The sequence below is a fragment of the Bufo gargarizans genome, chromosome 4 (assembly GCF_014858855.1).
Source record: "Bufo gargarizans isolate SCDJY-AF-19 chromosome 4, ASM1485885v1, whole genome shotgun sequence".
Taxonomy (NCBI): Eukaryota; Metazoa; Chordata; class Amphibia; order Anura; family Bufonidae; genus Bufo; species Bufo gargarizans.
In genome coordinates, this window is record NC_058083.1 from 169,463,283 (window position 1) to 169,485,246 (window position 21,964).

Genomic DNA, 21,964 nt, shown 5'->3' on the forward strand with positions numbered 1-21,964 from the left:
TCTGTCACCCCACTAAAGTCATTTTTTTTGGGGGGGCTAGTTAAATTCCTTATACTGCGATATATGAAAATATAATGGTCTTTCTTACTTTCCTTCAGCAGTTTCTTCTAAAAACGAACTTTTATAATATGTAAATTAGGTCTCTACTTGCTGGTAGCCACCGCAAAAAAAAAAACGCCTCCTCGTCCTGTTGATTGACAGAGCCAGCCGCGATCTCCTCCTCCGGCCAGCCCTGTCAGCATTTCAAAAATCTCGCGTCTGTTCATTCGGCGCAGGCTCGCCTCCTCAGCACTCCCTCAGTGTGCCTGCACCGATGACATCACCGAAAGAGAAGACGTCATCTGCGCAGGCGCACTGAGGGAGTGCTGAGTAGGCAAGCCTCCTTATCTCAGAGCGCCTGCGCCGAATCAAGATAGGCGCGCGATTTTTGAAATGCTGACAGGGCCGGCCGGAGGAGGAGATCGCGGCTGGCCCTGTCAAACAGGAGGAGGGGGCTTTTTTTTGCGGCGGCTACCAGCAAGTAGACGCCCTACTTGCTGGTAGAGACCTAATTTACATCTTATAAAAGTTTGTTTTTAGAAGAAACTGCTGAAGGAAAGTAAGCAAGACCATTATATTTTCATATAAATCGCAGTATAAGGAATTTAACTAGCCCCCCCCAAAAAAATAAAAAATAATATTAGTGGGGTGACAGAAGCCCTTTAACAAGATGGGGTACAGGCCCATAAATTTAGATTCACACAGGACTCTACAATGACTAGCTGAAAGTGAACATGGAGATTTCTGTACATGTTCCTAGACCTATGACTTTAGACCTGTAGTGACAGGAAGAAGGCCTGGGGACAGACATCCACATCTGTCAAAATCAGCAAGGGATGCCACAGGTAAGTGAATATTTGAGACGTGAGACACGATTGCAAATTGCACCTACAACTGAAATAGAACTTAAAAATTATAAAAGACTACAACACTTACTTCTTTAGCTCCTTTCCTGCCTTTTACCGAGCAGATGGAAAGACAAAGGCGAGCTGCTCTGGGCAAATCTGGGATGAACATGTCATAGAGAAGCCATTCATTCCACCTGGAAACAGATGACGTATTTGCGTATTAAGAGCAATTTATGAAATTACATAACTAGGAAAGTGTAGCTTATGAAACCTCATTTGTATAAAACATTTTACTATTTATGCATGTCTGCAACAAGAGCATTCAGAACGGTCACACTGTCATCTACCTTCCCTAAACTTATATACGAGTCTCCATTGGACATATTTTACAGCTCCACACAGACCAAACTAGACAAGTGTTTATGTGCGGTTTTCGTATTTCTTCTACAGTATTTCATAGCAAGGGAAGTCACACAGTGCAGTTCAAAAGATCATATTTATGACATCTATATCTAGAAAGATAGCAACTTACACAAATACAAAAACAATATAGATGCAAATATCCAAAAGAGAATGAGAAAATAAATCACCTTGGATTTGAACAGGGAACCCGCATAGTGTTGACATTGTCACACAATGGCTCAACTCCATGATAAATACCAGTTCGAACATAGATCTAAAGCAAAAGTAAATGGGGTTTACACAACAAAAGAATAAAAATTATATATATCCCTGCATAATTAATAACGTGTACCTTATCAATATCTCGGATGTTTACATTGACATATGTTGCACAGAGAATTTTTATTCTAAGAGTACTGTTGATCGCCCAGAGAGATTTAGCAGAGGCTTCTCCATTCATGTAAGGCGTTGCTGTTGAAATCCTCCTCGAGTACGAGGGCATAGTAAAGGTATCAACCGGGATCTGGCTGTATAGGCTGTCCTTGGCCATCAACATTAAATTGGGCATCCGGCCAAGCATAATGCAGCTTCTTATATACTGAAATATAATAAAACCTCATTAAAGTTATAATTAAATACATATAATGAACTATAAATGTAATAAAATTTGTGATAATTCTGCCAAGTTGTTAGACTAGACTAGACAGTGATTGGTGAACTAAAGCGCCAAGCTATGTGCACATCTACGTTGGAGCTCCAGTTGCACATTCACTAAAAGGTGGACAACATAGCACAGCATGCCGAGCTAATTTGTCTAGTAAAATGACTGAACCCATGACACAACCCAAGTAAGATACGTCAGGCACTGTTGAGCTACTTTCACACTTGCGGCAGAGTGATCCGGCAAGCAGTTCCGTCGCTGGAACTGCCTGTCGGATTAGGCAATCTGCATGCAACCGGACAGCATTTGTAGACTGATCCGGATCAGTCTCACAAATGCATTGCATTTGTCAAATGGACAAACAGATCCGTTTATTTTTTTCACATTTTTAGATCCGGCATTGCGGTATTTTTAATACATTTCAATGTAAATTAATGCAACTGATCTGGAATTTTGGACAAAGATAATACCGCAGCATACTGCGGTATTTCCTCCGTCCAAAACGCCATTAAGTGACTGAACTGAAGACATCCTGAACGGATTGCTCTCCATTCAGAATGCATGGGGATAAAACTGATTAGTTATTTTCCGGTATTGAGCCCCTATGACAGGCCTCAGTGCCAGAAAAGAAAAACACTAGTGTGAAAGTACCCTTAGCATCCACTGTCATGGATCAGGTACTGACGTCATTTTTGTTGTTTGCGTCTATGCCAAAGCAGAACTACAGAAACAATAAAGAAGTGAACAGAGTCTAAATGGCATGCAAAAATGATGGGAGCGCTATGTGTGATGTATATGAAATTATACATGAGAATAATGTTAATAGAGTTCTTCTCACCTTATACTGACTCAGTGGATACTTTTCCAGCAAGTATTCATCACATCCACAAACTTTTAAGATATATTTCCCCTGGTACTCCAGAACACAAAGCTTCAGCTGCTCAGAGGACAGGAGCATACTCCGAGTCTTCTTCCTAATTGCTTCTGCTATTACATGTTCTGGTACACAATCGTGGTTGATCTTTAAAGAGTACTTCTGCTTCTCATTGTTGGGGGATACAATGACCCAAATAACCACAATTATTTGTCCTGTGGGAATAAAGTCGTCCATGCAGATTAGCAGAGACAAAGTTGGTCACCAGAAAATATTTGAGTATATCCTGCATATCGTACAAGCCATTTATTCACCAGTGTATCCTACTTATTGCATATATAAATAACTATAGCTCTAACGGTCAGATGGTCATTAGCCAACCTGCTTGACCTAAATAAAAAGCATAAAAATGAAAAGGATATAATAAATCGAGATTTCTGTTCGGAAATTCAACTCCTTGACTCCTCCTACCACTTCTCTGAGAGTTACAAGAATAGCCAAGTAAGTGTGCATGCTGGGTGTTGTAGTTTCACAGCAGCTGGAGTGCCGATATACACAATGATTCTGGTCACATTATTCACAAATAAACATGCAACTTTATTTCCCCCCCTCCCCCAAACACGTCTCCTATTGATATGAATGGGATTTGACAGGTGTTAAAAATAACCATCCACCTTCAATCTAGAGTTGCATTGGGTATCGAAGTATTGTGACAACCCTGCTTCAATTAGATGTTGCACAAACTTTATGGCGCTTCCAATGGACGACCAAAGTCGCTGTGAAGCTCCCCTAGCTTTATTCGTTTTCTAATAAAATGTGTCAGCACTACTACATTAAACAGCTCTTGTTGCCCTACAAGTGACATACACTGTTTCAAAAACACACCTTTTGACCCTGTTGCTCATTTTTCACAGCCCCAGAAAATAGGTTGGAAGTCTCCAGGGCTAACAGCACCCAGGCACTGCAATCTACAACGAGCTCCTTCATGCTGCATCTTCTTTCCACCTCATTTGAGCTCTGTACAAGCCCCTAGATGAACTCCAGCGCAGGCGCACAGCAGGTCTCGTCTCGCACCTGCACAGTACTCAGTACCCCTCTAGCGTGATCGGGTTCATTGCCCATGAAGAATAAGCCCACACTTGTTCTTCATGTGCAATGAACCCGATCACGCTAGAGGGGTACTGAGTACTGTGCAGGTGCGAGACGAGACCTGCTGTGCGCCTGCGCTGGAGTTCATCTAGGGGCTTGTACAGAGCTCAAATGAGGTGGAAAGAAGATACAGCATGAAGGAGCTCGTTGTAGATGGCAGTGCCTTGGTGCTGTTAGCCCTGGAGACTTCCAACCTATTTTCTGGGGCTGTGACTGGTGGAGGAGTAGGGCTTGATGTAGACAAAAGTGCCTGGGTGTCATTAACCCATAGGGCTCTTTCCAACTGATTTGCATATGAACACAAACAGTGACTAAAAGGTATGCTTGTGAAAATGTGTATGTCTCACCGCAAGCCGGAGAATGAGACAAATTCATCAGAGGAGTGCGCCTGCACATAATGTTGTCACATCCTCTGGCAGCACAAAGGGAATCAAGACCCATGTGAATGAGGTAAGAGGGTCTTTTTGGCCTTCACTAGGCCAGTAAACTTTTTTATGTATGGTACAGCATTCATTACGTTGTTCTACGGAGAAGCATCAACTTCACTGTACATAGTTTTTTAATTTTTAACATGCCCTGGAATACATCAAAGGTAGATATACCAGCTGAGTGCACTATTATAGTCTGGGTAGATATTCGTTATTGTAGAATATTTGACTTACCTTTGTCTAATTTGCTTTCTATGTGCTTGGGAAGCTCGGAGGAGGATTCTACATTGGGAGGGTAAACATAAAGTGCTCTACTAATGGGGCCATTTGCATCACGAAGTTCAACTGAATCTTTACAAACATTGAGAATATTCTTCCTGAAATCTTGAACCTCTGGGTCTTTTACCATGTCAAATTCACAAACGGGCATTCCTATTGCAAAACCTTTTTAAAACAGGGAAAAGAGGTTACATAAAAACAGCACAATAATCAGTTCACTCACTTTAATAAGCTTGTACATAACACACTACCCCACTTCATAAATAATAATAAAATAAAAAAATATATTCACTCAAAAACAAAACACAAGCCTACAGCAAATCCTGAAGAAGTCAGAGAGTGAGCCATGTGGAACAGCCTGTGTGTGATGGTGGGGATAGTCTTAGTAAGACTAAGTGGAGGATCTGGTAAAGTTTGAAGTCAAAGAACCAAGGGCACTGAACACTAAGGGGGGTCATTTGTGAAGCACAGTACGCCACTTTTTGGCGTACTTTTCTCGCAGATTCGGTCTCAAAGGGGATTTGCAGCTGAATCTGGGGCTTTTCCCGGCTCACACCACTTTTCTAGGTGGTGGTGAACAGGGGCGATCCAGTTGGCCTGTCTCATTTATCATTTTCTATGCTTGTCTTTAGGAAGGGAGCTGACTGAGATTTAAGCTAGTTGCACGGTCAGCGCCTAAGTTATATAGAGGCCGGCGCCATCAATCGCCAGTGGACACGAACTAAGACTGGCATCTAAATCACTCTAAATGACCATCTCCAAGGCACTTGTGAATGGTGCTAGTGGGAACAACACTTGGACTTCTACGTCGCATGTTCAGCAGTTTATAAAGGGCATACCACAAATATTTTTCTTTACACAAATCTGGTATTTCCCCAATTTAAAAACTTATCCAAGGAGGTGAGAAAATTTTGGGCTATGAAATCATGCACGAATATATAAAAAGCCATAATAAACTACAGCTGCAGTATCCTTGCACAGGGTATATACTAAAATAAGAAAACACAAGACTCCCAAGCACGTCCCTCCCTTTCTGGTAAATAAATGGATGTTTGCTTTTACTTGGCTTCCCACAGTGGTTTGGATGGAGCTCTCAGATGCAAAATATTAGAAAAACAGGAAATTGCTCCAACACAACAAAGTCGATCCCTCGAATAAAAGGGAAGGAACTACCGAACGTGCATTCAGGATGGTTTAGATACAAACTAAGGCTTCCCATTACTGGTTAATTTTCCCTATTAAGCTGACAATCAAACATGATGAGCACCACATAACAGATGATGTACCTGTACTTTAAAATACAAGGGGGATCATTTATTAAGACCAGCGTTTTAGACGCCAGTCTTAATAGAAACCCTGCGCTAGATCGCTTAAGTTATGAAGAGAACTTGGTGCACTTTTAATTCATAGAAACCATAGAGGGGGTATCAAAACTCTAAATTAATTTTGCATAGTTCAGAAATACAGTTCTGTTGCATAGGTTAAAATAAAAGAAATAAAAATGTCCTGAAAGCCATGCACGTTTCACACTATGTTAAAGGGATTTTATAAAATCTCAATACAGCGTATCATGTATGAAGCTGATAAGACAGCCTTACTGAGGAAGGTACAAGCAGCCAGCACGACAGCAGTCACCACTGAACCCAATGAAGGAAGCATACACAGCAGTCGCTGCTTCCTTCTTGTCCATAGGTTGTGCCAGATATTATAGCTCCCCTCTAGTGAATGTCACTGAGCTACAATAACATACAAACTGAGGACACGTGTGGTGCCGTTTTTGGAGTCAGGCCCATCATAGGCGTTTTAATAAAGAGAAGGGTGTGTGTAATCCTATTTTTGAGCATAAATCGCAACAAAAGGGGAACTTCAAGGGGTCTGCTGTGATCTGGCCTCTCATTGCACTACTAACAGTATATACATCTGCATATCTATAACAATGTAGCTGGAAGCATTGAATGGAGCTCACCAATTTCTCGATTTAGGATTTTCTCCTCCCTGTTACCCACAGGCTCAATTACTTTGAGGAAAGGTTGGAACAGTCTAAGGTCACACAGGCGTCGGGTCTCATCGAAGAATTCTTCTCTTTCTGCTTCTTGCGTAACACTAACAAACATGTAGGAGGACTCATCTTGGAGTAAGTGGTGAAGAGGGTACTTCCGGGCCTCTTTAAACAACTCATGCTTAATGTTCACCAGAGTAGCCTCGCGAAGGCATTCTAACGTCACCATCATCCCATTTGGTAACAAACATTCCACCAGTATCCTGGGGGGCATTAAGTGGATCCCCCATAATTCACCAGAAGAAGGTCTTGGTGGCATGATTGCCAAGCTAGACTGGTTACCTCTCTAAGAGAAGAGTATCAGCACAGTATATCTCCTGCATATGGAACCTGGAAAGAAGAACACATGTTGAATTACCAGCACACGAAATGAAGGAAAAAATAAATAAAAATAAAGCAACAAGCAGCACAAATTCACTGCTATAGCTCACAATGTTCTAGGTGACGCTGCCAGATCACAGTGAACTAAAGGTACATGGACTGTAAGGGAAAATATATAAAAATAACTACTCTACATCCTATACAAGTGGATCTAGTTTCTGAACAGTATGCTGTCCAAGATTCATTAGAAAGCAAATCTATTATAGCGGTATACAGCTGCTCACCCAATGCAAGCAGCACAAGCGCCACGGCCTCTTCAAACAGCAGATTAGTGGAGGTGCCAGGAGTAAGTCCCCCGCCAATCTGAAATTGATGACCTATCCTGAGAATTGGTCGTCAATATCTTGACACTGAACCCCTTTAAATAAAAGGCAAAATAAAAAATAAAGCCAAGCTAAAATGTCCTAAACTGCTACAAAGCAGTATAAAAATTACAAACGACTTATTCTACACACACACATTGCATTGATTCAGATTTTGCACTGACGAGATGAAAGGGAAAGTTGTGTAAAAGAAGTGAACTTTAGAAATTTCTTTATCCCATGATAACTGTCTCCCAAGCAAAAGGTCTAGGCCAAAGGAGTTCTCCGGCTTCGTTACAACATTTTATTAACTGCCTACAGTACCTCAAGCGCTGCATTATTTCCACTATACACCTGCATTTCACATCTGCGCTTTTCTCCCCGTTGCTGCATCCTGGCAGGATCTTTCCATGCAGAACTTCCTGTTGGGTTTGCCAATCAAACCCAGCATGCTTTCACAGGGCCTGCTCCTCCTAGCATGGAGGGGGAGGTGTACGGAGTGTGACTACTACGGAAAGACAATGCAGCAGGCACAGAAAGCAGACATGAAAAACAGGTGTATGGGGCAATAGTACGCAGAGTTTGTGCTACTAGAAAACCCCTTCAAGACTCTGTTCACACTGCATTTGGTGGGCAAGTAGGGTGCATATGCTGGGAAATGCCAAGCATAACCAATAATATAGCACATGCATACCTAAAGAAAAGTATTTTGACATATGTGTAGAGTAACTCCATCCCTAAGGCCCCTTTCACACGGGCAAGTTTTCCGCGAGGGTGCAATGCGTGAGGTGAACGCATTGCACCCGCACTGAATCCGGACCCATTCACTTCAATGGGGCTGTGCACATGAGCAGTGATTTTCACGCATCACTTTTCTCAGTGCGTGAAAACCGCAGCATATTCTATATTCTGCGTTTTTCACGCAACGCAGGCCCCATAGAAATGAATATGGCTGTGTGAAAATCGCAAGCAAGTGCAGATGCGATGTAATTTTAAAGCATGGTTGCTAGGAGATGGTAGGGATGAAAGCAACCCCAGACCCCATTAAAGTAAATTCACTGTATTATTTTCCCTTATAACATGGTTATAAAGGAAAATAATAACATTCTTAATACAGAATGCTTACAAAAATGTGGCTTGAGGGGTTAAAAAAAAAATTAACTCACCTCATCCTCTTGTTCGCACAGCTGGCATAGTCTTCTTTCAGGACCTGCAAAAGGACCTTTGACATAATCGCACTCACCAAGTAGTGATCATGGTGAAGTCAGCGCAGCTCCTCCTGCTGAATGAAGATAGAAGGATAGTGAAAGGTCCTTTTGCAGGTCCTGAAAGAGAGAAAGAAGACTATGCTGGCTGCGCAAACAAGTGGATGAGGAGTTAATTTTTTTTTTTTTTAACCCCTCAATCCACATTTTACTAAGCATTCTGTATTAAGAATGCTATTATTTTCCCTTCTAACCATGTTGTAAGGGAAAATAATAAAATCTACAGAATACCTAACCATAACTTCAGTGAAGAAGTCCGGGTTCGGGACTGGGTACCACATTCAGTTTTTTATCACGTGCATGCAAAATACATTGCACCCGCATGATAAAAACTGAACAACGCAACTCAATCGCAGCCAAAACTGACTGAAATTGTGTGCGCACTCATTCAAGTTTCCTGCAATGCACATGCGACGCATCCGGAGAAAATCCGGGACACGCATGTGAAAGAGGCCTTAGGGTGGTTTTAGACATTGTGGCATTTTCCCAAAATCACTCTTTTTGCAGCAATTTTCCCTTGTGTAAGGCAATAGAAAAATATTAAACACACTACAAAAATGTTTTTCTTGTGTTTTTTCTTCATCGTTGGTCCAGTGTTTGGGGGTCCATGGACTTTTCAAGACACTACAGACTTCACATATGGTGTTTTGTTTCAGGGACTTTGTGGGGGGGGGGGGGGGAGCCTGATAAAAACATGACAAATGTCTGTATAGAAAAAAATCCACCTCCCAAAAAAAAGCTTCTAAAAACTCATGAAAAGCATGACTGAAATGTATTCAGAAGAAAGGGATGCAAATGAGCTCCTAACAAGCTCTGCCTCCAATACCACCAGATGTCCGGCAGCTATACTATAAGTCAATGTTCCACCCTATAGCTAGGACTTCGAAGAATCCCAGAGGATCACGTATGGCCTATAAGTCTCCTCACGCCGATTAAGGCGCTCTCTCCCCAAGGAGAGATAGTACACCCCAAATCCTGACTTAAGCCTCTCACCCAAGTACTCTCTGCTCTGCACTGATAAGGGGCAATCATCCCGAAACAGCTGCCTGCAGATGAGGTGCTGGCTTATTTATTATCAGTCATGTCCTAAGGCCTAGCTAAGGGTCGAACATTGACTTATAGGATAGCTGCCTTACATTTGGTGGCATTAGAGGCAGAGCTTGTTAAGAGCTCATTTGTATCCCTTCTTCGCAGAATTCCAGAAGAGAATGTATGGCCTATAAGTCTCCTCAAATTCAGAATTTCAGGAAGTTGAGATGAGCAGCTATCTAGTGACATCAGGCTGTCGCTTTTTCACATCATCCATTGAGTTGTATGGAGCAGCAGGGAGCATGCTCCCCCATTATTTCACCCAATTCCTTTATAACCACAAACAAGTTGGTGATGAGGATGAGGAACAGTCATATTTCAGATTCAACATTTAGCAACTAGTCTGTGAATGGGTAGAGCAGACATCTACTGCAGTGAACCGGTTTATCCTTTTTGCAAATACCATACTGCATTCCCTGGTCAGCGTTATCTCAGCAATGCTTCCAACCAAATAAGTTTTTCTTTAATGCAGCTGGCATAGCCCGATAGGAGATCACTTCTGCTGTGGACCAGCCCAGAACTATTTCTCCTCCTGGCGCATTGCAAATTCCTGAATCGGTGGAAGGTCCTGCTCATAGTCGGGACCAGAAACCTGGTAAAAGGATGTGATATCAGCAAAAGCTTTAATTTCAGGGTAGGACCATCAAGAACTTTTGAATGGTAAGTATAATCCGAGCGGTCTCCTACAGGCGTGTAATGTGCAATGTGCAATTAAATGGGTTATCCGAGACTAACAAATGCCTCCGCATATCCCTGGCCCCTCAAACTGAATCTATTTACCTGGCTCCCCGCGCCACTCCTGGTCCCTGAACTGCCGTAGCTGCTTCTCCCCATGTGCGGATGAAAACATCCAGTGTTGAGGGGGGGTACCAGTTAATAGCAGGTGGTGATGGGGACAAGCATCGCAGGTGAGGCTAGGGAGCGTCATCCCCGTCACCGCCTGCCATTGACTGCACCTCCCTCCGACACCGGATGTTTTCATCTGCGCATGGAGACCAGGAGCCCAGCATATGGGGGGGAACTTGTTAGTCTCAGATAACCCCTTTAAGGAGAGCTTGCAGGACCTGCTGGGTCCATGAAAACCCCTTTAAGTACAAAATATTGTCGTCCTGTAGCAGTAATCTCAGAGATAAAAGCGCTCAAGAGGAGAGAAGAGTATTAGGTTTATTATTCTGATACACAAGGAAGGGTTTTTATAGATATATGGACAGACAGACATGCTCACAGAGGAATAGTGCTGGGAGCCCCACTGATCAAGAAAACAGGGGATCTGTACATTGTGGAGCCCCCTGAAATGGACGGAGTCCCTGGTAGGAAATGCGCACGGCCGTTCCATTCATTTCTATAGGAGCAGCGATGAGCTAGTGATGGCCTATCCCCTTCAAGCACCAACCTCCAGTAGGCTGTGTTCTTAAAGAGGCTCTGTCACCTGTTTCAAGTATACCATGATAGATATATAGTGAGGTGGGGCTCCAAACACTGATCACAAAGTTACAAACATACCTTTATTTCCCTTAGGGTCCATTCACACGTCCGCAAAATGGGTCCGCATCCGTTCCGCAATTTTGCTGAACAGGTGCAGACCCATTCATTTTCAATTAGGCCGGAATGTGCTGTCCGCATCTGCATTTTCACAAAACACATATGGATGTGTGAATGGACCAGTGAGTCTAGAGCTGTCAAATGAGTGGGGGCGTTTTTATTAAATACAGGGCGGCACTAACCGGCAGGGGGGCATCGAAAATGCAGTGCTCAGAAGCAAGATGCACGCCTCCGAGTGCGCCGTTTGCTCATTAGCATATTTTTTACGTGGATTTTACAGTGTGATCGGACCTGAAATAAGAGGAATAAAGGTATGTTTGTTTGTGATCAGCGTTTGGAGCCTCACCTCACTATATATCTAGCATGGTATACTTGAAACAGGTGACAGAGCCTCTATAAAGGGAACCTGTCACTGGGATTTTGTGTATAGAGCTGAGGACATGGGTTGCTAGATGGCTGCTAGCACCTCCCCAATACCCAGTCCCCATAGCTCTGTGTGCTTTTATTGTTTTTAAAAAAACATACATATGTAAATTAACCTGAGATGAGTCCTGCCCCTGACTCATCTCACGTACAGGACACATCTCTGGTTAATCTGCATATGTATAAAATCAGGTTTTTTTTAAACAATAAAAGCACACAGAGCTATGGGGACCGGGTATTGCGGATGTGCTAGCGGCCATCTAGCAAACCATGTCCTCAGCTCTATACACAAAATCCCGGTGACAGGTTCCCTTTAAGGAGTTAAGGATACAATGTTTGACTCCAGAAACCTGTTTGACTCCGTAAATACTTAGATTTTCCACAGTCTCTGGAAAATATCAGACATTATGTAGAGAACAGAAATCTGAAGCTCATCCTCTACTGGACAGAATAGCGTAGTCTACAAGACTATTCTGTCTAAGCAGGTTAGACTAGTGCTTTGCTTACCCCAGAGTAAAACGCCACACCTTAGGCCCCACTCTCTTTGCAAGCAAGTCAGAAAAAAAACAAAACTGGAGAAGTACTTATGTCACCAAATTATGATTTTTTTATATTCTAGAAAGAGTAGTGAATGGGACGCACCATAGGGAAAAATACTGAAGGTGAAGGTAATATAAGACAGGCATGCTCAATCTACGGCCCTCCAGCTGTTGCAAAACTACAACTCCCAGCATGTCCAAACAGCCTACAGCAGGGCATTGTGGGAGTTTCAGTTTTACAACAGCTGGAGGCCCGCAGCTTGAGCATGCCTGATATAAGAGAAAAAAAAAAGAATCCAGCACCTTCCCAAATTTGGAGCAAAAGGTGACAAACTTGTTCTTATTTTTAGAGACCGTGCACACGAGATATTCCTTAACCACCTAACTGGTTTGCCCCAGTCCAGCTCGGGCAGTGGGAAAAGTAGCTAACTGGAGGGGGAGGGCTGCTTCAGATGCTGCTTTCTCCTGAATTGTAGCAGCTAGAAACATTCCAGGCTTTCATACAAGACCAAAATGACAGTCCAAGCAACAGAGCAGATATCATCATTAGAAATTGAGTCGGGAATAATTGCGGGTAAAACCTGTTTTTACTTTCCCTTTCAGCTGCATTCACCGCATCCCGATATCCATCAGTGATATCTTCCCCTGTCCTGAACATATTGCTGTCATTCTGGTATTGTCTGAAAGCTTGGAATGTTTCTTGCTGCTACCATTCAGGAGATAGCAGCATCTAAAGCAGCCTCCCCTCCAGCTACTTTTCCCACTGCTGGAGCTGGACTGGGGCAAACCAGTTAGGCCTCTTTCACACGAGCGTAACGGATTAGCTCCAGATGTGTGGAGGAAAGCGTTTTTCACTGAAGCCCAATTCACTTCTATGAGGCCAGGGCTGCGTGAAAAACGCAGAATATAGAACATGCTGCGTTTTTCACACAACGCAGAACTGATGGGTGGGAAAAAACGCTCATGTAAACAGACCCATTGAAATTAATGGGTCAGGATTCAGTTCACTCGCTTGTGTGAAAGGGGCCTTAGAGGGTTAAAGGGTTTCTCTCACTTCAGCATTCAGCAAGTGGCATTTATCATGTAGAGAAAGTCAATACAAGGCACTAACTAATGTATTATGATTGTCCATATTGCCTTCTTTGCTGGCCGGATGCATTTTTCCATCACATTATACACTGCTCGTTTCCATGGTTACAGACCACACTGCAATCCAGCAGTGGTGGCTGTGCTTGCACACTATAAGAAAACGTGCAGGCTCTTCTGGTGGCCGGGACCGTCACAGTGCACATGGTCCAGCACTTTTTCCTATCGAGTGTAAGCACGGCCACTAATGATGGATTGCAGGACTCATAACTATGGTAACAGGCAGTGTATAATTGATGGAAAAATGACTTCAGCCAGCAAAGGAAGCAATATGGACAATCGCAATACATTAGTAAGTGCCTTGTATTAACTTTCTCTACATAATTAATGCTATTTGCTGAAGTGAGACAAGGCGAACTGACATAATATAAGATGAGGTCTTGGTACTGATGCTTCAGTCTACCGATATAATAGGCAGACTCATTAGTAGATCTGGGCCACCGTTTTCGGGTATTTACCATATACCACCCACACAAAGCTTGGCAGAGGACATATAATGGCGTGATACTGTGCTTTACACAAAGTATTGAGAGATCTTCCTGTGGAACATACCTGAATATATTGGGTGAAGCCAGGGTTTGCTATCCCAGCAGACTCACATGATCCTCTGGGAACACTGACTAAACAACAAGCCGCGTTACACTGCAAGCAATGCCCTATGTGGAGCGAGCGATTACTAGACGCCAAGTAGGCAGTTGCTTACCTCAGGCTATGTAATATGTAAAGAACAGGGACCTATAAACTGAAGCGTGAGCAAAGAAAACTATTTCTACACTTTTCAGAAACAATGGAGAGAATTTATCAAGCTCCATGTGCCAGAAAAGGGTGATAAAGTCATAGGCGGACATTTATTAAGACCAGTCGTAATCTCCCTCCTGTGCATCCGCAGGCCTCTACATGACCCTGGGTCTTGCTGGTGTCCATAAGCTGGCCTGGAAAATGATGAACGAGAAGGGCCGGCTGGCCAGCCCTCTTCCCCCACCGGTGTCTACTTTTCCCGCCACTTTGCAAAAATGGCGTAAAATCTGCGACCTTAGTTTGCCACAAAGTGGCGTAAAGCAAATACTAAATCCCCACCATAATGTTTTGTGCAAGTCCCTTTTTGCACAAAATTGCCAGATCACACCATACTCATCAGGCCCACATCGCCACACAGACACGGGCTTTTAATATTGATGACCTTATCTTCAGGATAGGTAATCAATATCAGATCGGCTGTATGAAGATAAGGCGCATGCAGTGTGCACATGCGGTCTCCTGCTCCCCACTGCTGGCAATGCAGCCGTCTCCTCATACAGCTGATCGGCGGAAGTGCCCGGTATCAAACCCCTTCTGATCTGAGGCTGAGGATAGGTCATCGATAGTAATATTAAAGGGGTTCTCCAGGCTTTTAATAACACTAAACTGGCATAAATCCATGGTAGCTTCTTCAGTTTCTGAAGAATGTATCGCCCGAGATGAGCCAATAGGCCATCAATATCTGATCCCCTGGAGTTGGACACCCCACAGGCCCGCTGTCCATCGTGTGCTGTGGGTGGAGCGGGTAACGCTAGGTTCAAGCTAGCATTAAAGGGAACCTGTCACCTGGATTTTGGGTATAGAGCTGAGGACAGGGTTGCTAGATGGCCGCTAGCACATACCCAATACCCAGTCCCCATAGCTCTGTGTGCTTTTATTGTGTATAAAAACCGATTTGATACATATGCAAATTAACCGAAGATGAGTCAGAACGTGAAAATATGACTCTTCTCTGGTCACACAAGTAAGATATGACTCTAACATAAGAGTCATATCTTACTTGTGTGACCAGAGAAGAGTCATATTTTCAAGTTCTGACTCATCGTCGGTTAATTTGCATATGTATCAAATCGTTTTTTTTACACAATAAAAGCACACAGAGCTATGGGGACTGGGTATTGGGGATGTGCTAGCGGCCATCTAGCAACCCATGTCCTCAGCTCTATACCCCAAATCCCGGTGACAGGTTCCCTTTAAGCAATCCAGCGGCCTGTTCTGGCAGTCAACTGGACAAAAACTGATGCATGCAACTTTATTTTTCCGGACAAAACCCAGCATTTACCCTGGAAAGCGGCCTGATCACCAGAGGAGCACAGCAGTGTCCGACAATGCTGATTTCATAATAAACCCTTACCGCAGCGTTGCTCCCATTCTCTTCAACTGACGCAGTAAAAGGGGTTGTCTGCTTTTTATATTGATGACCTTTCATCAGGATAGGTAAACAATATCAGATCAGGGGGCGGTGGGCGAGAGAGCCGACACCCGACACCCCTGCTGATCAGCTGTTTGAAGAGAAAGCACTGCCTTCTCTTCACTGACTACCTGCTCCATTGATATTGTAGCGGTGAACAGTGTAATTACAGCTCCACCGTCCCATTCACGTCTATGGTACAGAACGGTGCAATTACAGCTCCGCCGTCCCATTAGATATCGACTTGCATTGGGGGTCATGCCAGATCCGTCTTGCTCCGCATCCCAGGACGGAAAGCAAACTACATCATTTTGCGGTTTGCTCTCCGGTATGGGAAAACAATTAAACAGAACGGAATGCATTTTGGAGCATTTCGTTCTATTCAGTTTTGTCCCCATTGACAATGAATAGGGACAAAACTGAAGCGTTTTGTTCCGGTATTAAGACCCTATGATGGATCTCAAGACCGGAAAACTAAAACGCTAGTGTAAAAGTAACCTTAGCCACGTTAACAATGTCCAGTTTTGATGTAGTCCCTGATGTATACATGACAGCCCACCCTCCAAGATCATCACAATTAGGGTCCATTCACACGTCCGTTTTTTCTTTCCTGATCTGTTCCGTTTTTTGCGGAACAGATCAGGACCAGATCAGGACCCATTCATTTTCAATGAGTCCTGGAAAAAAATCGGACAGCACAATGTGTGCTGTCAGTTTCCGTTGTTCCGTTCCGCATGTCCGTTTAAATATAAAACATGTCCTATTATGTTCCTGAAAAATCGGATCCTGGTACAATGCAAAGTCAATGGTTCCGCAAAAAACGGAAGACATTCGGATGTCATTCCGTATGTCTTCCGTTTTTTGTGGAATCCGTTCCTGGAAACACATAGCAAATTTTATTTTATTTTTTCAAAGAAATCCAAACAACTTTATTTGATTATTGAAATGTATACATGTTTCAGTTTTTTGCGGATCCGCAAAAAACGGATGACATACGGAAACATTTTCAGGAACAACGGATCCGCAAAAAACAGACCGAAATTTGGATTATAGAAAAATACTGACGTGTGAATGTAGCCTTAGTGCAAGTATATAAGAAATCATTCCATTAGGTCTGGTGGCAGTCTCGGTCACATTTGGCAACTTGCAGCAATTATCTTGTCAAAGGATGTAACCCAGAGTGGCCGGATTATAGGTCATGGATGACTACTGGATGCCGTTATGATCCGTCAGGTATTTTGCATCAGCATTTGTAATCCAAAACTAGGAGTGGGACAGAAGAAGCAATGGAAATGTTTTAATCTTTAAGCCTCATTCACACATCAGTGTTTTGGTCAGTGTTTTCCCATCAGTGATTCTGAGCCAAAACCAGGATTGGAGCCTCCACAGACATAAAATATAAGGGAAAAATCATCACCTGTCCTGTGTTTACAGCCACACCTGGTTTTGGCTCAAAATCACTGATGGAAATCACTGACGTGTGAATGAGGCATTTGTGTTTTGGACTTATTGCTGGTTTTGTCCTATGCAAAATATTGACCAGAATACACATAAGTGGATGGGCCTACCAGCCATAAACACCCCTCCCCCAAATTAGGGGCTCATGCACACGAGAGACATTAAACATTCTGTCACTGAAAAAATTAATTTACTAGCCACTATCCCTGAAAAGCAGACAGTCCTTTGGTGTGTGCGAGTGTGAGAGAAAGGCTGAGGCAGCCTGAGTTTGGGGACCTAGTGACGCCTGCGGAGAGAGGGTCCCACGGCCAGAGTCAGGCGGACTTCTGGGCCACAATCTCCCAAAGGTACTGATGTTGTTGTAGTCACAGCCTGGAGGCTGCTAGACTGTTTGGGCTGAGAAAGCCGCATGTGATCACGTGTGTGAACTGTGTTCTTTAGAGGAGAGTCAGGGAATTAATTATGTATTAGGTAGAGCCTAGACGGGCAGGAGTTATTTTGGTTGCTGTACTGTGCTAAAGTGCTAGAAAATAAAGCATTGTTTGGACTTCAATCCGGTTGTCTGTGAGAAATCTGTGATTGAGACCCCCTGAGAGAGAACGATCCCTTACAATATATACACACACATTGTATTTTTTTGCTTTGTACAATGCACATTTCTCCCTCCCCCCCCAAAGTGAGCGGAAAATGACAGTGTGTCTTATAAAGTGAATACTAGTGAGCACTGCCTGTACTCACTACTACCGGGTCTTTTCCAGGCCCAGAGAACATGGAGCGGTGAATGCATAAAGAGCAGCTGGATGTGCAGAGTAATGGTGACGTCTGAAGCATTAAAGGGAAGTTCATTTTATTATTTGGGGTCTGATGAAGATTGAGGGTCTGATCTGAGTTCTGATGGGGAAAAAAAATAAAAATTTTGGATTTTTCCTCCTCTAAAACCTAGGGGCGTTTTCTAATCCAGTGCCTCTTATAGGGTGAAAAATACGGTGTGTGCATATATATATATATATATATATATATATATATATATATATATATATATATATATATATATATATATATATATATATATATCTGATGCTTGCAATGTTAGGGGCAGGCAGGGGGAAGGGAGTAGTTTTCCCTTTGTGCGAGTTCTCCCGATGACTGCCATATCCTCAGTTCCCTCTGCTTCCTCTCTCACAGGAAAGGGCTCAGGAAAGTGTTGTACCTAGGACAGGAGAGAATGGCCTCTCACATGTCATACTGGAAAACGGTCATCCCTCCACTTTCTTACTGACTCCACGGTAAGGAGAAGCTGCCCTATAATATGGCTTAGAAAATATTGTGATGGCTACAAAGATTTGAAGGGGGTTGTCCAAGATAAATTAAATTCTTGGATAAGCCCTGCAATTGCCTAAAACAAACAATCACCATATGTGGCAGGTTGTTCTGGCTTTGTTTGTGAGATGTGTTCAGGGCTCTCACAAGCAGTCCAAAACGATCAGTTTGCATTCTGAATGGAAAAGGATCCGCTCAGAATGCCCCCGTTCCATCTCCATTCCGCTATGGAGGCGGACACCTGCTTGCAGCGTTTTGGTGTCCGTCTGATAAAACGGAGCCAAATGGATCCGCCCCGACACACAATGTAAGTCGATGAGGACTGATCCGTTTTCTCTGGCACAATAGAAAACTGGTCTGTCTGTGCAGATCCGCACCAAACGCGATTGTAAAAGTAGCCTTAGCCAGATTCTGCCTTTCACCACCGGACCCCTAGGACTCCGATTAGAAGAACGAGGCCCCAGGGTCCCTGCAGTTAATGGAGGAGCAGCAGCGCACGTGTGATCACCACGTACTCCAGCACCTCATTGGTGTGATCAGTGGGGTCCTATGGCATCTCCTACCAAAATGTATGGTCAGCAGGGGGGAGAGGCATCAGATGGGACAGTCTACAGGTGCAGAAACCCCCTGAATCAGAGGCGGGCGCTCATGTGTCATGCCACAGATTTGCCCCTAGATCACCCCATCAGGGGGGCTAATCTGCCTTCAGATGCCCACTTTCTGCACAGAATCTGCATGCATTGCACAACAAAGATTTGAAATCCATGTGAAAAAAGTCTGTGCCCATGTGAACGGTGCCTTGGCCTTACACTGGAAATCATGGGATGTGGATTTTGTCACAGAATACAATACAAAATCCACATGAATTTTAAGCCATGAAGACCCTCCCACGCGGTGGGATTACGGCAGATTGTGCAGCACGATACATGGAAGGGTATGTCCACACAGCACTTTTTCCGCATTGATTTCAGTGTGTCGTCCACAGTCATATGAATGGAGACCATTAGATGGGTCAAAATTTTAACTATTTGGGAATTTTTTTAATACATTATTTTATTTTGGGGGGGTTATTGATTTCTTTTTATTTTTTAAATTGAGCATGTATGGTTGATCATCATTAACTAATAGATTATATATATATATATATATATATATATATATATATATATATATATATATATATATCTATCTATATCTATATATCTCTCTCTCTATCTTTAATTGCAAGTCTGTTGGTGTCAGTCCAGATGGTGGAGTGAGAAACTACAAACCAGCGGCAGATTGCCCGGGGCCAGCAAATCCAATTGTCTGAACAAGCCCAAAATGGAGAGGTCGCCTCATCCGCACCAGCTCCTAGGAAGGCGTTGGGGCTATTACAGACGCATCACACAGGAAAACCTGACAACCAGCGACATGCAGTCAGCAACACTGACCTACTGGTGGTCATACACGATACAGGTATGTTCACACAGTGGATTTCCTGACTGGAGAGACGGGTTTTACAGTGGCGGCGTTTTAACAAATCTGTGCAGAAATTCACTTACCCCACTGTGCTTAATGGCTGCAGGCTCTTCCCGAGTCCATATACAGATCCGACCAGAACAGCCCGCAGCCAGTGTGGCCCAACCGAGGGTAAGAACTGACCAAACTGAGGGTGGCCAGATTTTATTTTTTTAAAGCCTGTGCAGGTGTAGCCTACACCTTCAGTAGCAAGGGGCTGTCCATGACTAGATGAACCTGCTCAGAGACAAAACCCATGGAGCGCGGCGGGGGATGTTTTTTTGTTTTAATAACCTCAAGGTACTCCCAGATGACAGCGAGTCAGGAGCGCGCACTTGTCAGTCCCATCACTTGTCTGGTCTGTGCCCCTCAAAACGGAAGGACCCCCTTCTACCATAATACAAAATGAAGGCGGAGGGAGAATTATTAACCCTCCATTCCCAGACACCACATGGAGGGCTTTCAGGGAACCAGATGACAGGCAATGATTCGGCTGCAGCCCTGAGTGCTAGGGGAGCCACAGGTTGCCTCATGGACCATCCCTTGAAGAGGAGGCGGCTCCACACTCACAGGGGGTCATGTCAGGACGGCTAAACACACCAGCCCCCGTTACTAGTCGCCCCGCTCCCCAAGCACATACCTTCGGGTGTTCCTTGCAGTGCCGTTACCGGGCTCTGTCCTTCTCCATCCTCCCCCGTCTGGGGGAAGAGGAGGTCCCCAGGATAGGCGGCGACACTCAGCTTATCACGCGGTCCGGTTCCGTCTCCCTCTAGGCGGCTCGTTTTGTTATTTTTTTCCTCCTCCTCCTCCTCAGCCGCTCCGTTTCCGTTCCCGCTTCCGGCATCCGGTGACGTCATTCACCACCGCCTTACGTTTGGCTTTTTTTTTTTTTTTTTTCAATTCTTGACGCTTTATATATAAATGACATTAAAGCCAGTGAACCGTGATGAGTTAGCTTCATGTGACTGACAGTGTGTGTGCATACAGCAGCAAATACCACACTGGAGGCACTGGGAAAAGATGTAAAGCAGATGAGCAGTGATGGTCCTCACATTATACTTTACTGCCATATATATCCCACTTATCACTGTCATACCATGCCACATACAGTATCTCACAATTTTGTAAATATTTTATTCTGTCTTTTCATGGGACAACACTGCAGATACCACACTGATACAATGTAGAGTAGTCAGTAATAGAGTACCTTTGGTGTGTCCTCAAAATGACTCGTCACACAGCCATTAAAGGGAACCTGTCACCGGGATTTTGGGTATAGAGCTGAGGACATGGGCTGCTAGATGGCCGCTAGCACATCCGCAATACCCAGTCCCCATAGCTCTGTGTGCTTTTATTGTGTAAAAAAAACCCGATTTAATACACATGCAAATTAACCCGAGATGTGTCCTGTACATGAGAGGAGTCAGGGATAGGACTCATCTCGGGTTCATTTGCATATGTATCAAATCGGTCTTTTTTCACAATAAAAGCACACAGAGCTATGGGGACTGGGTATTGCGGAGGTGCTAGCGGCCATCTAGCAACCCATGTCCTCAGCTCTATACACAAAATCCCAGTGACAGGTTCCCTTTAAAGAGTAACTAAACTTTTATAATAATTTTTTAATATGTTGTTCCTAATCCCATAAAAAAATATTCTAATATACTTTATTAAGTTTCTATTTTTACTACTCTTTTACATCCCTAAAGCGCACCATTCAGTGTGTGCCTAAAACTCTTCCCCCTACACTGCTGACAGCCCAGCGGTGAACGGAGTACTCATTGTATGAATGGGCAGCAGTAGCGCAGGGAGTACGGGCAGGAACGCACATTGCTGCTCCTGCCCGTGCTTCCCGGACAATTACTAGCTCTTGGCATAGTACATGGGTACCTTGGGCTGTCAGCGGTGGAGGGAGAATTGAGCTTTGACCGCACACTGAATGATGTGCTTTAGGGATGTAAAAGTGTAGTAAAAATAGAAAATTGCTAAATAAAGTAAATTTTTTAATATTTTTTTTAAGGGATTAGGGACAACATATACAAAATTATAAT

General features: G+C 43.7%; 1 protein-coding gene across 1 annotated transcript in view; it reads right to left on the reverse strand.

Moving 5' to 3' along the window:
* PIK3CA (phosphatidylinositol-4,5-bisphosphate 3-kinase catalytic subunit alpha) overlaps positions 1-20,747 on the reverse strand; it is a 44,578-nt gene extending 23,831 nt beyond the window's left edge. The window contains exons 1-7 of the mRNA XM_044289398.1: positions 20,554-20,747; positions 6,647-7,069; positions 4,636-4,845; positions 2,789-3,039; positions 1,642-1,887; positions 1,478-1,563; positions 976-1,081 (exon numbers count right to left, since the gene is read on the reverse strand). Of these exons, the coding sequence (XP_044145333.1) occupies positions 976-1,081; positions 1,478-1,563; positions 1,642-1,887; positions 2,789-3,039; positions 4,636-4,845; positions 6,647-6,998 (1,251 nt within the window). The 5' untranslated portion in view covers positions 6,999-7,069; positions 20,554-20,747. The remainder of the gene's footprint in view (positions 1-975; positions 1,082-1,477; positions 1,564-1,641; positions 1,888-2,788; positions 3,040-4,635; positions 4,846-6,646; positions 7,070-20,553) is intronic.
* Positions 20,748-21,964: the final 1,217 nt, after the last annotated feature.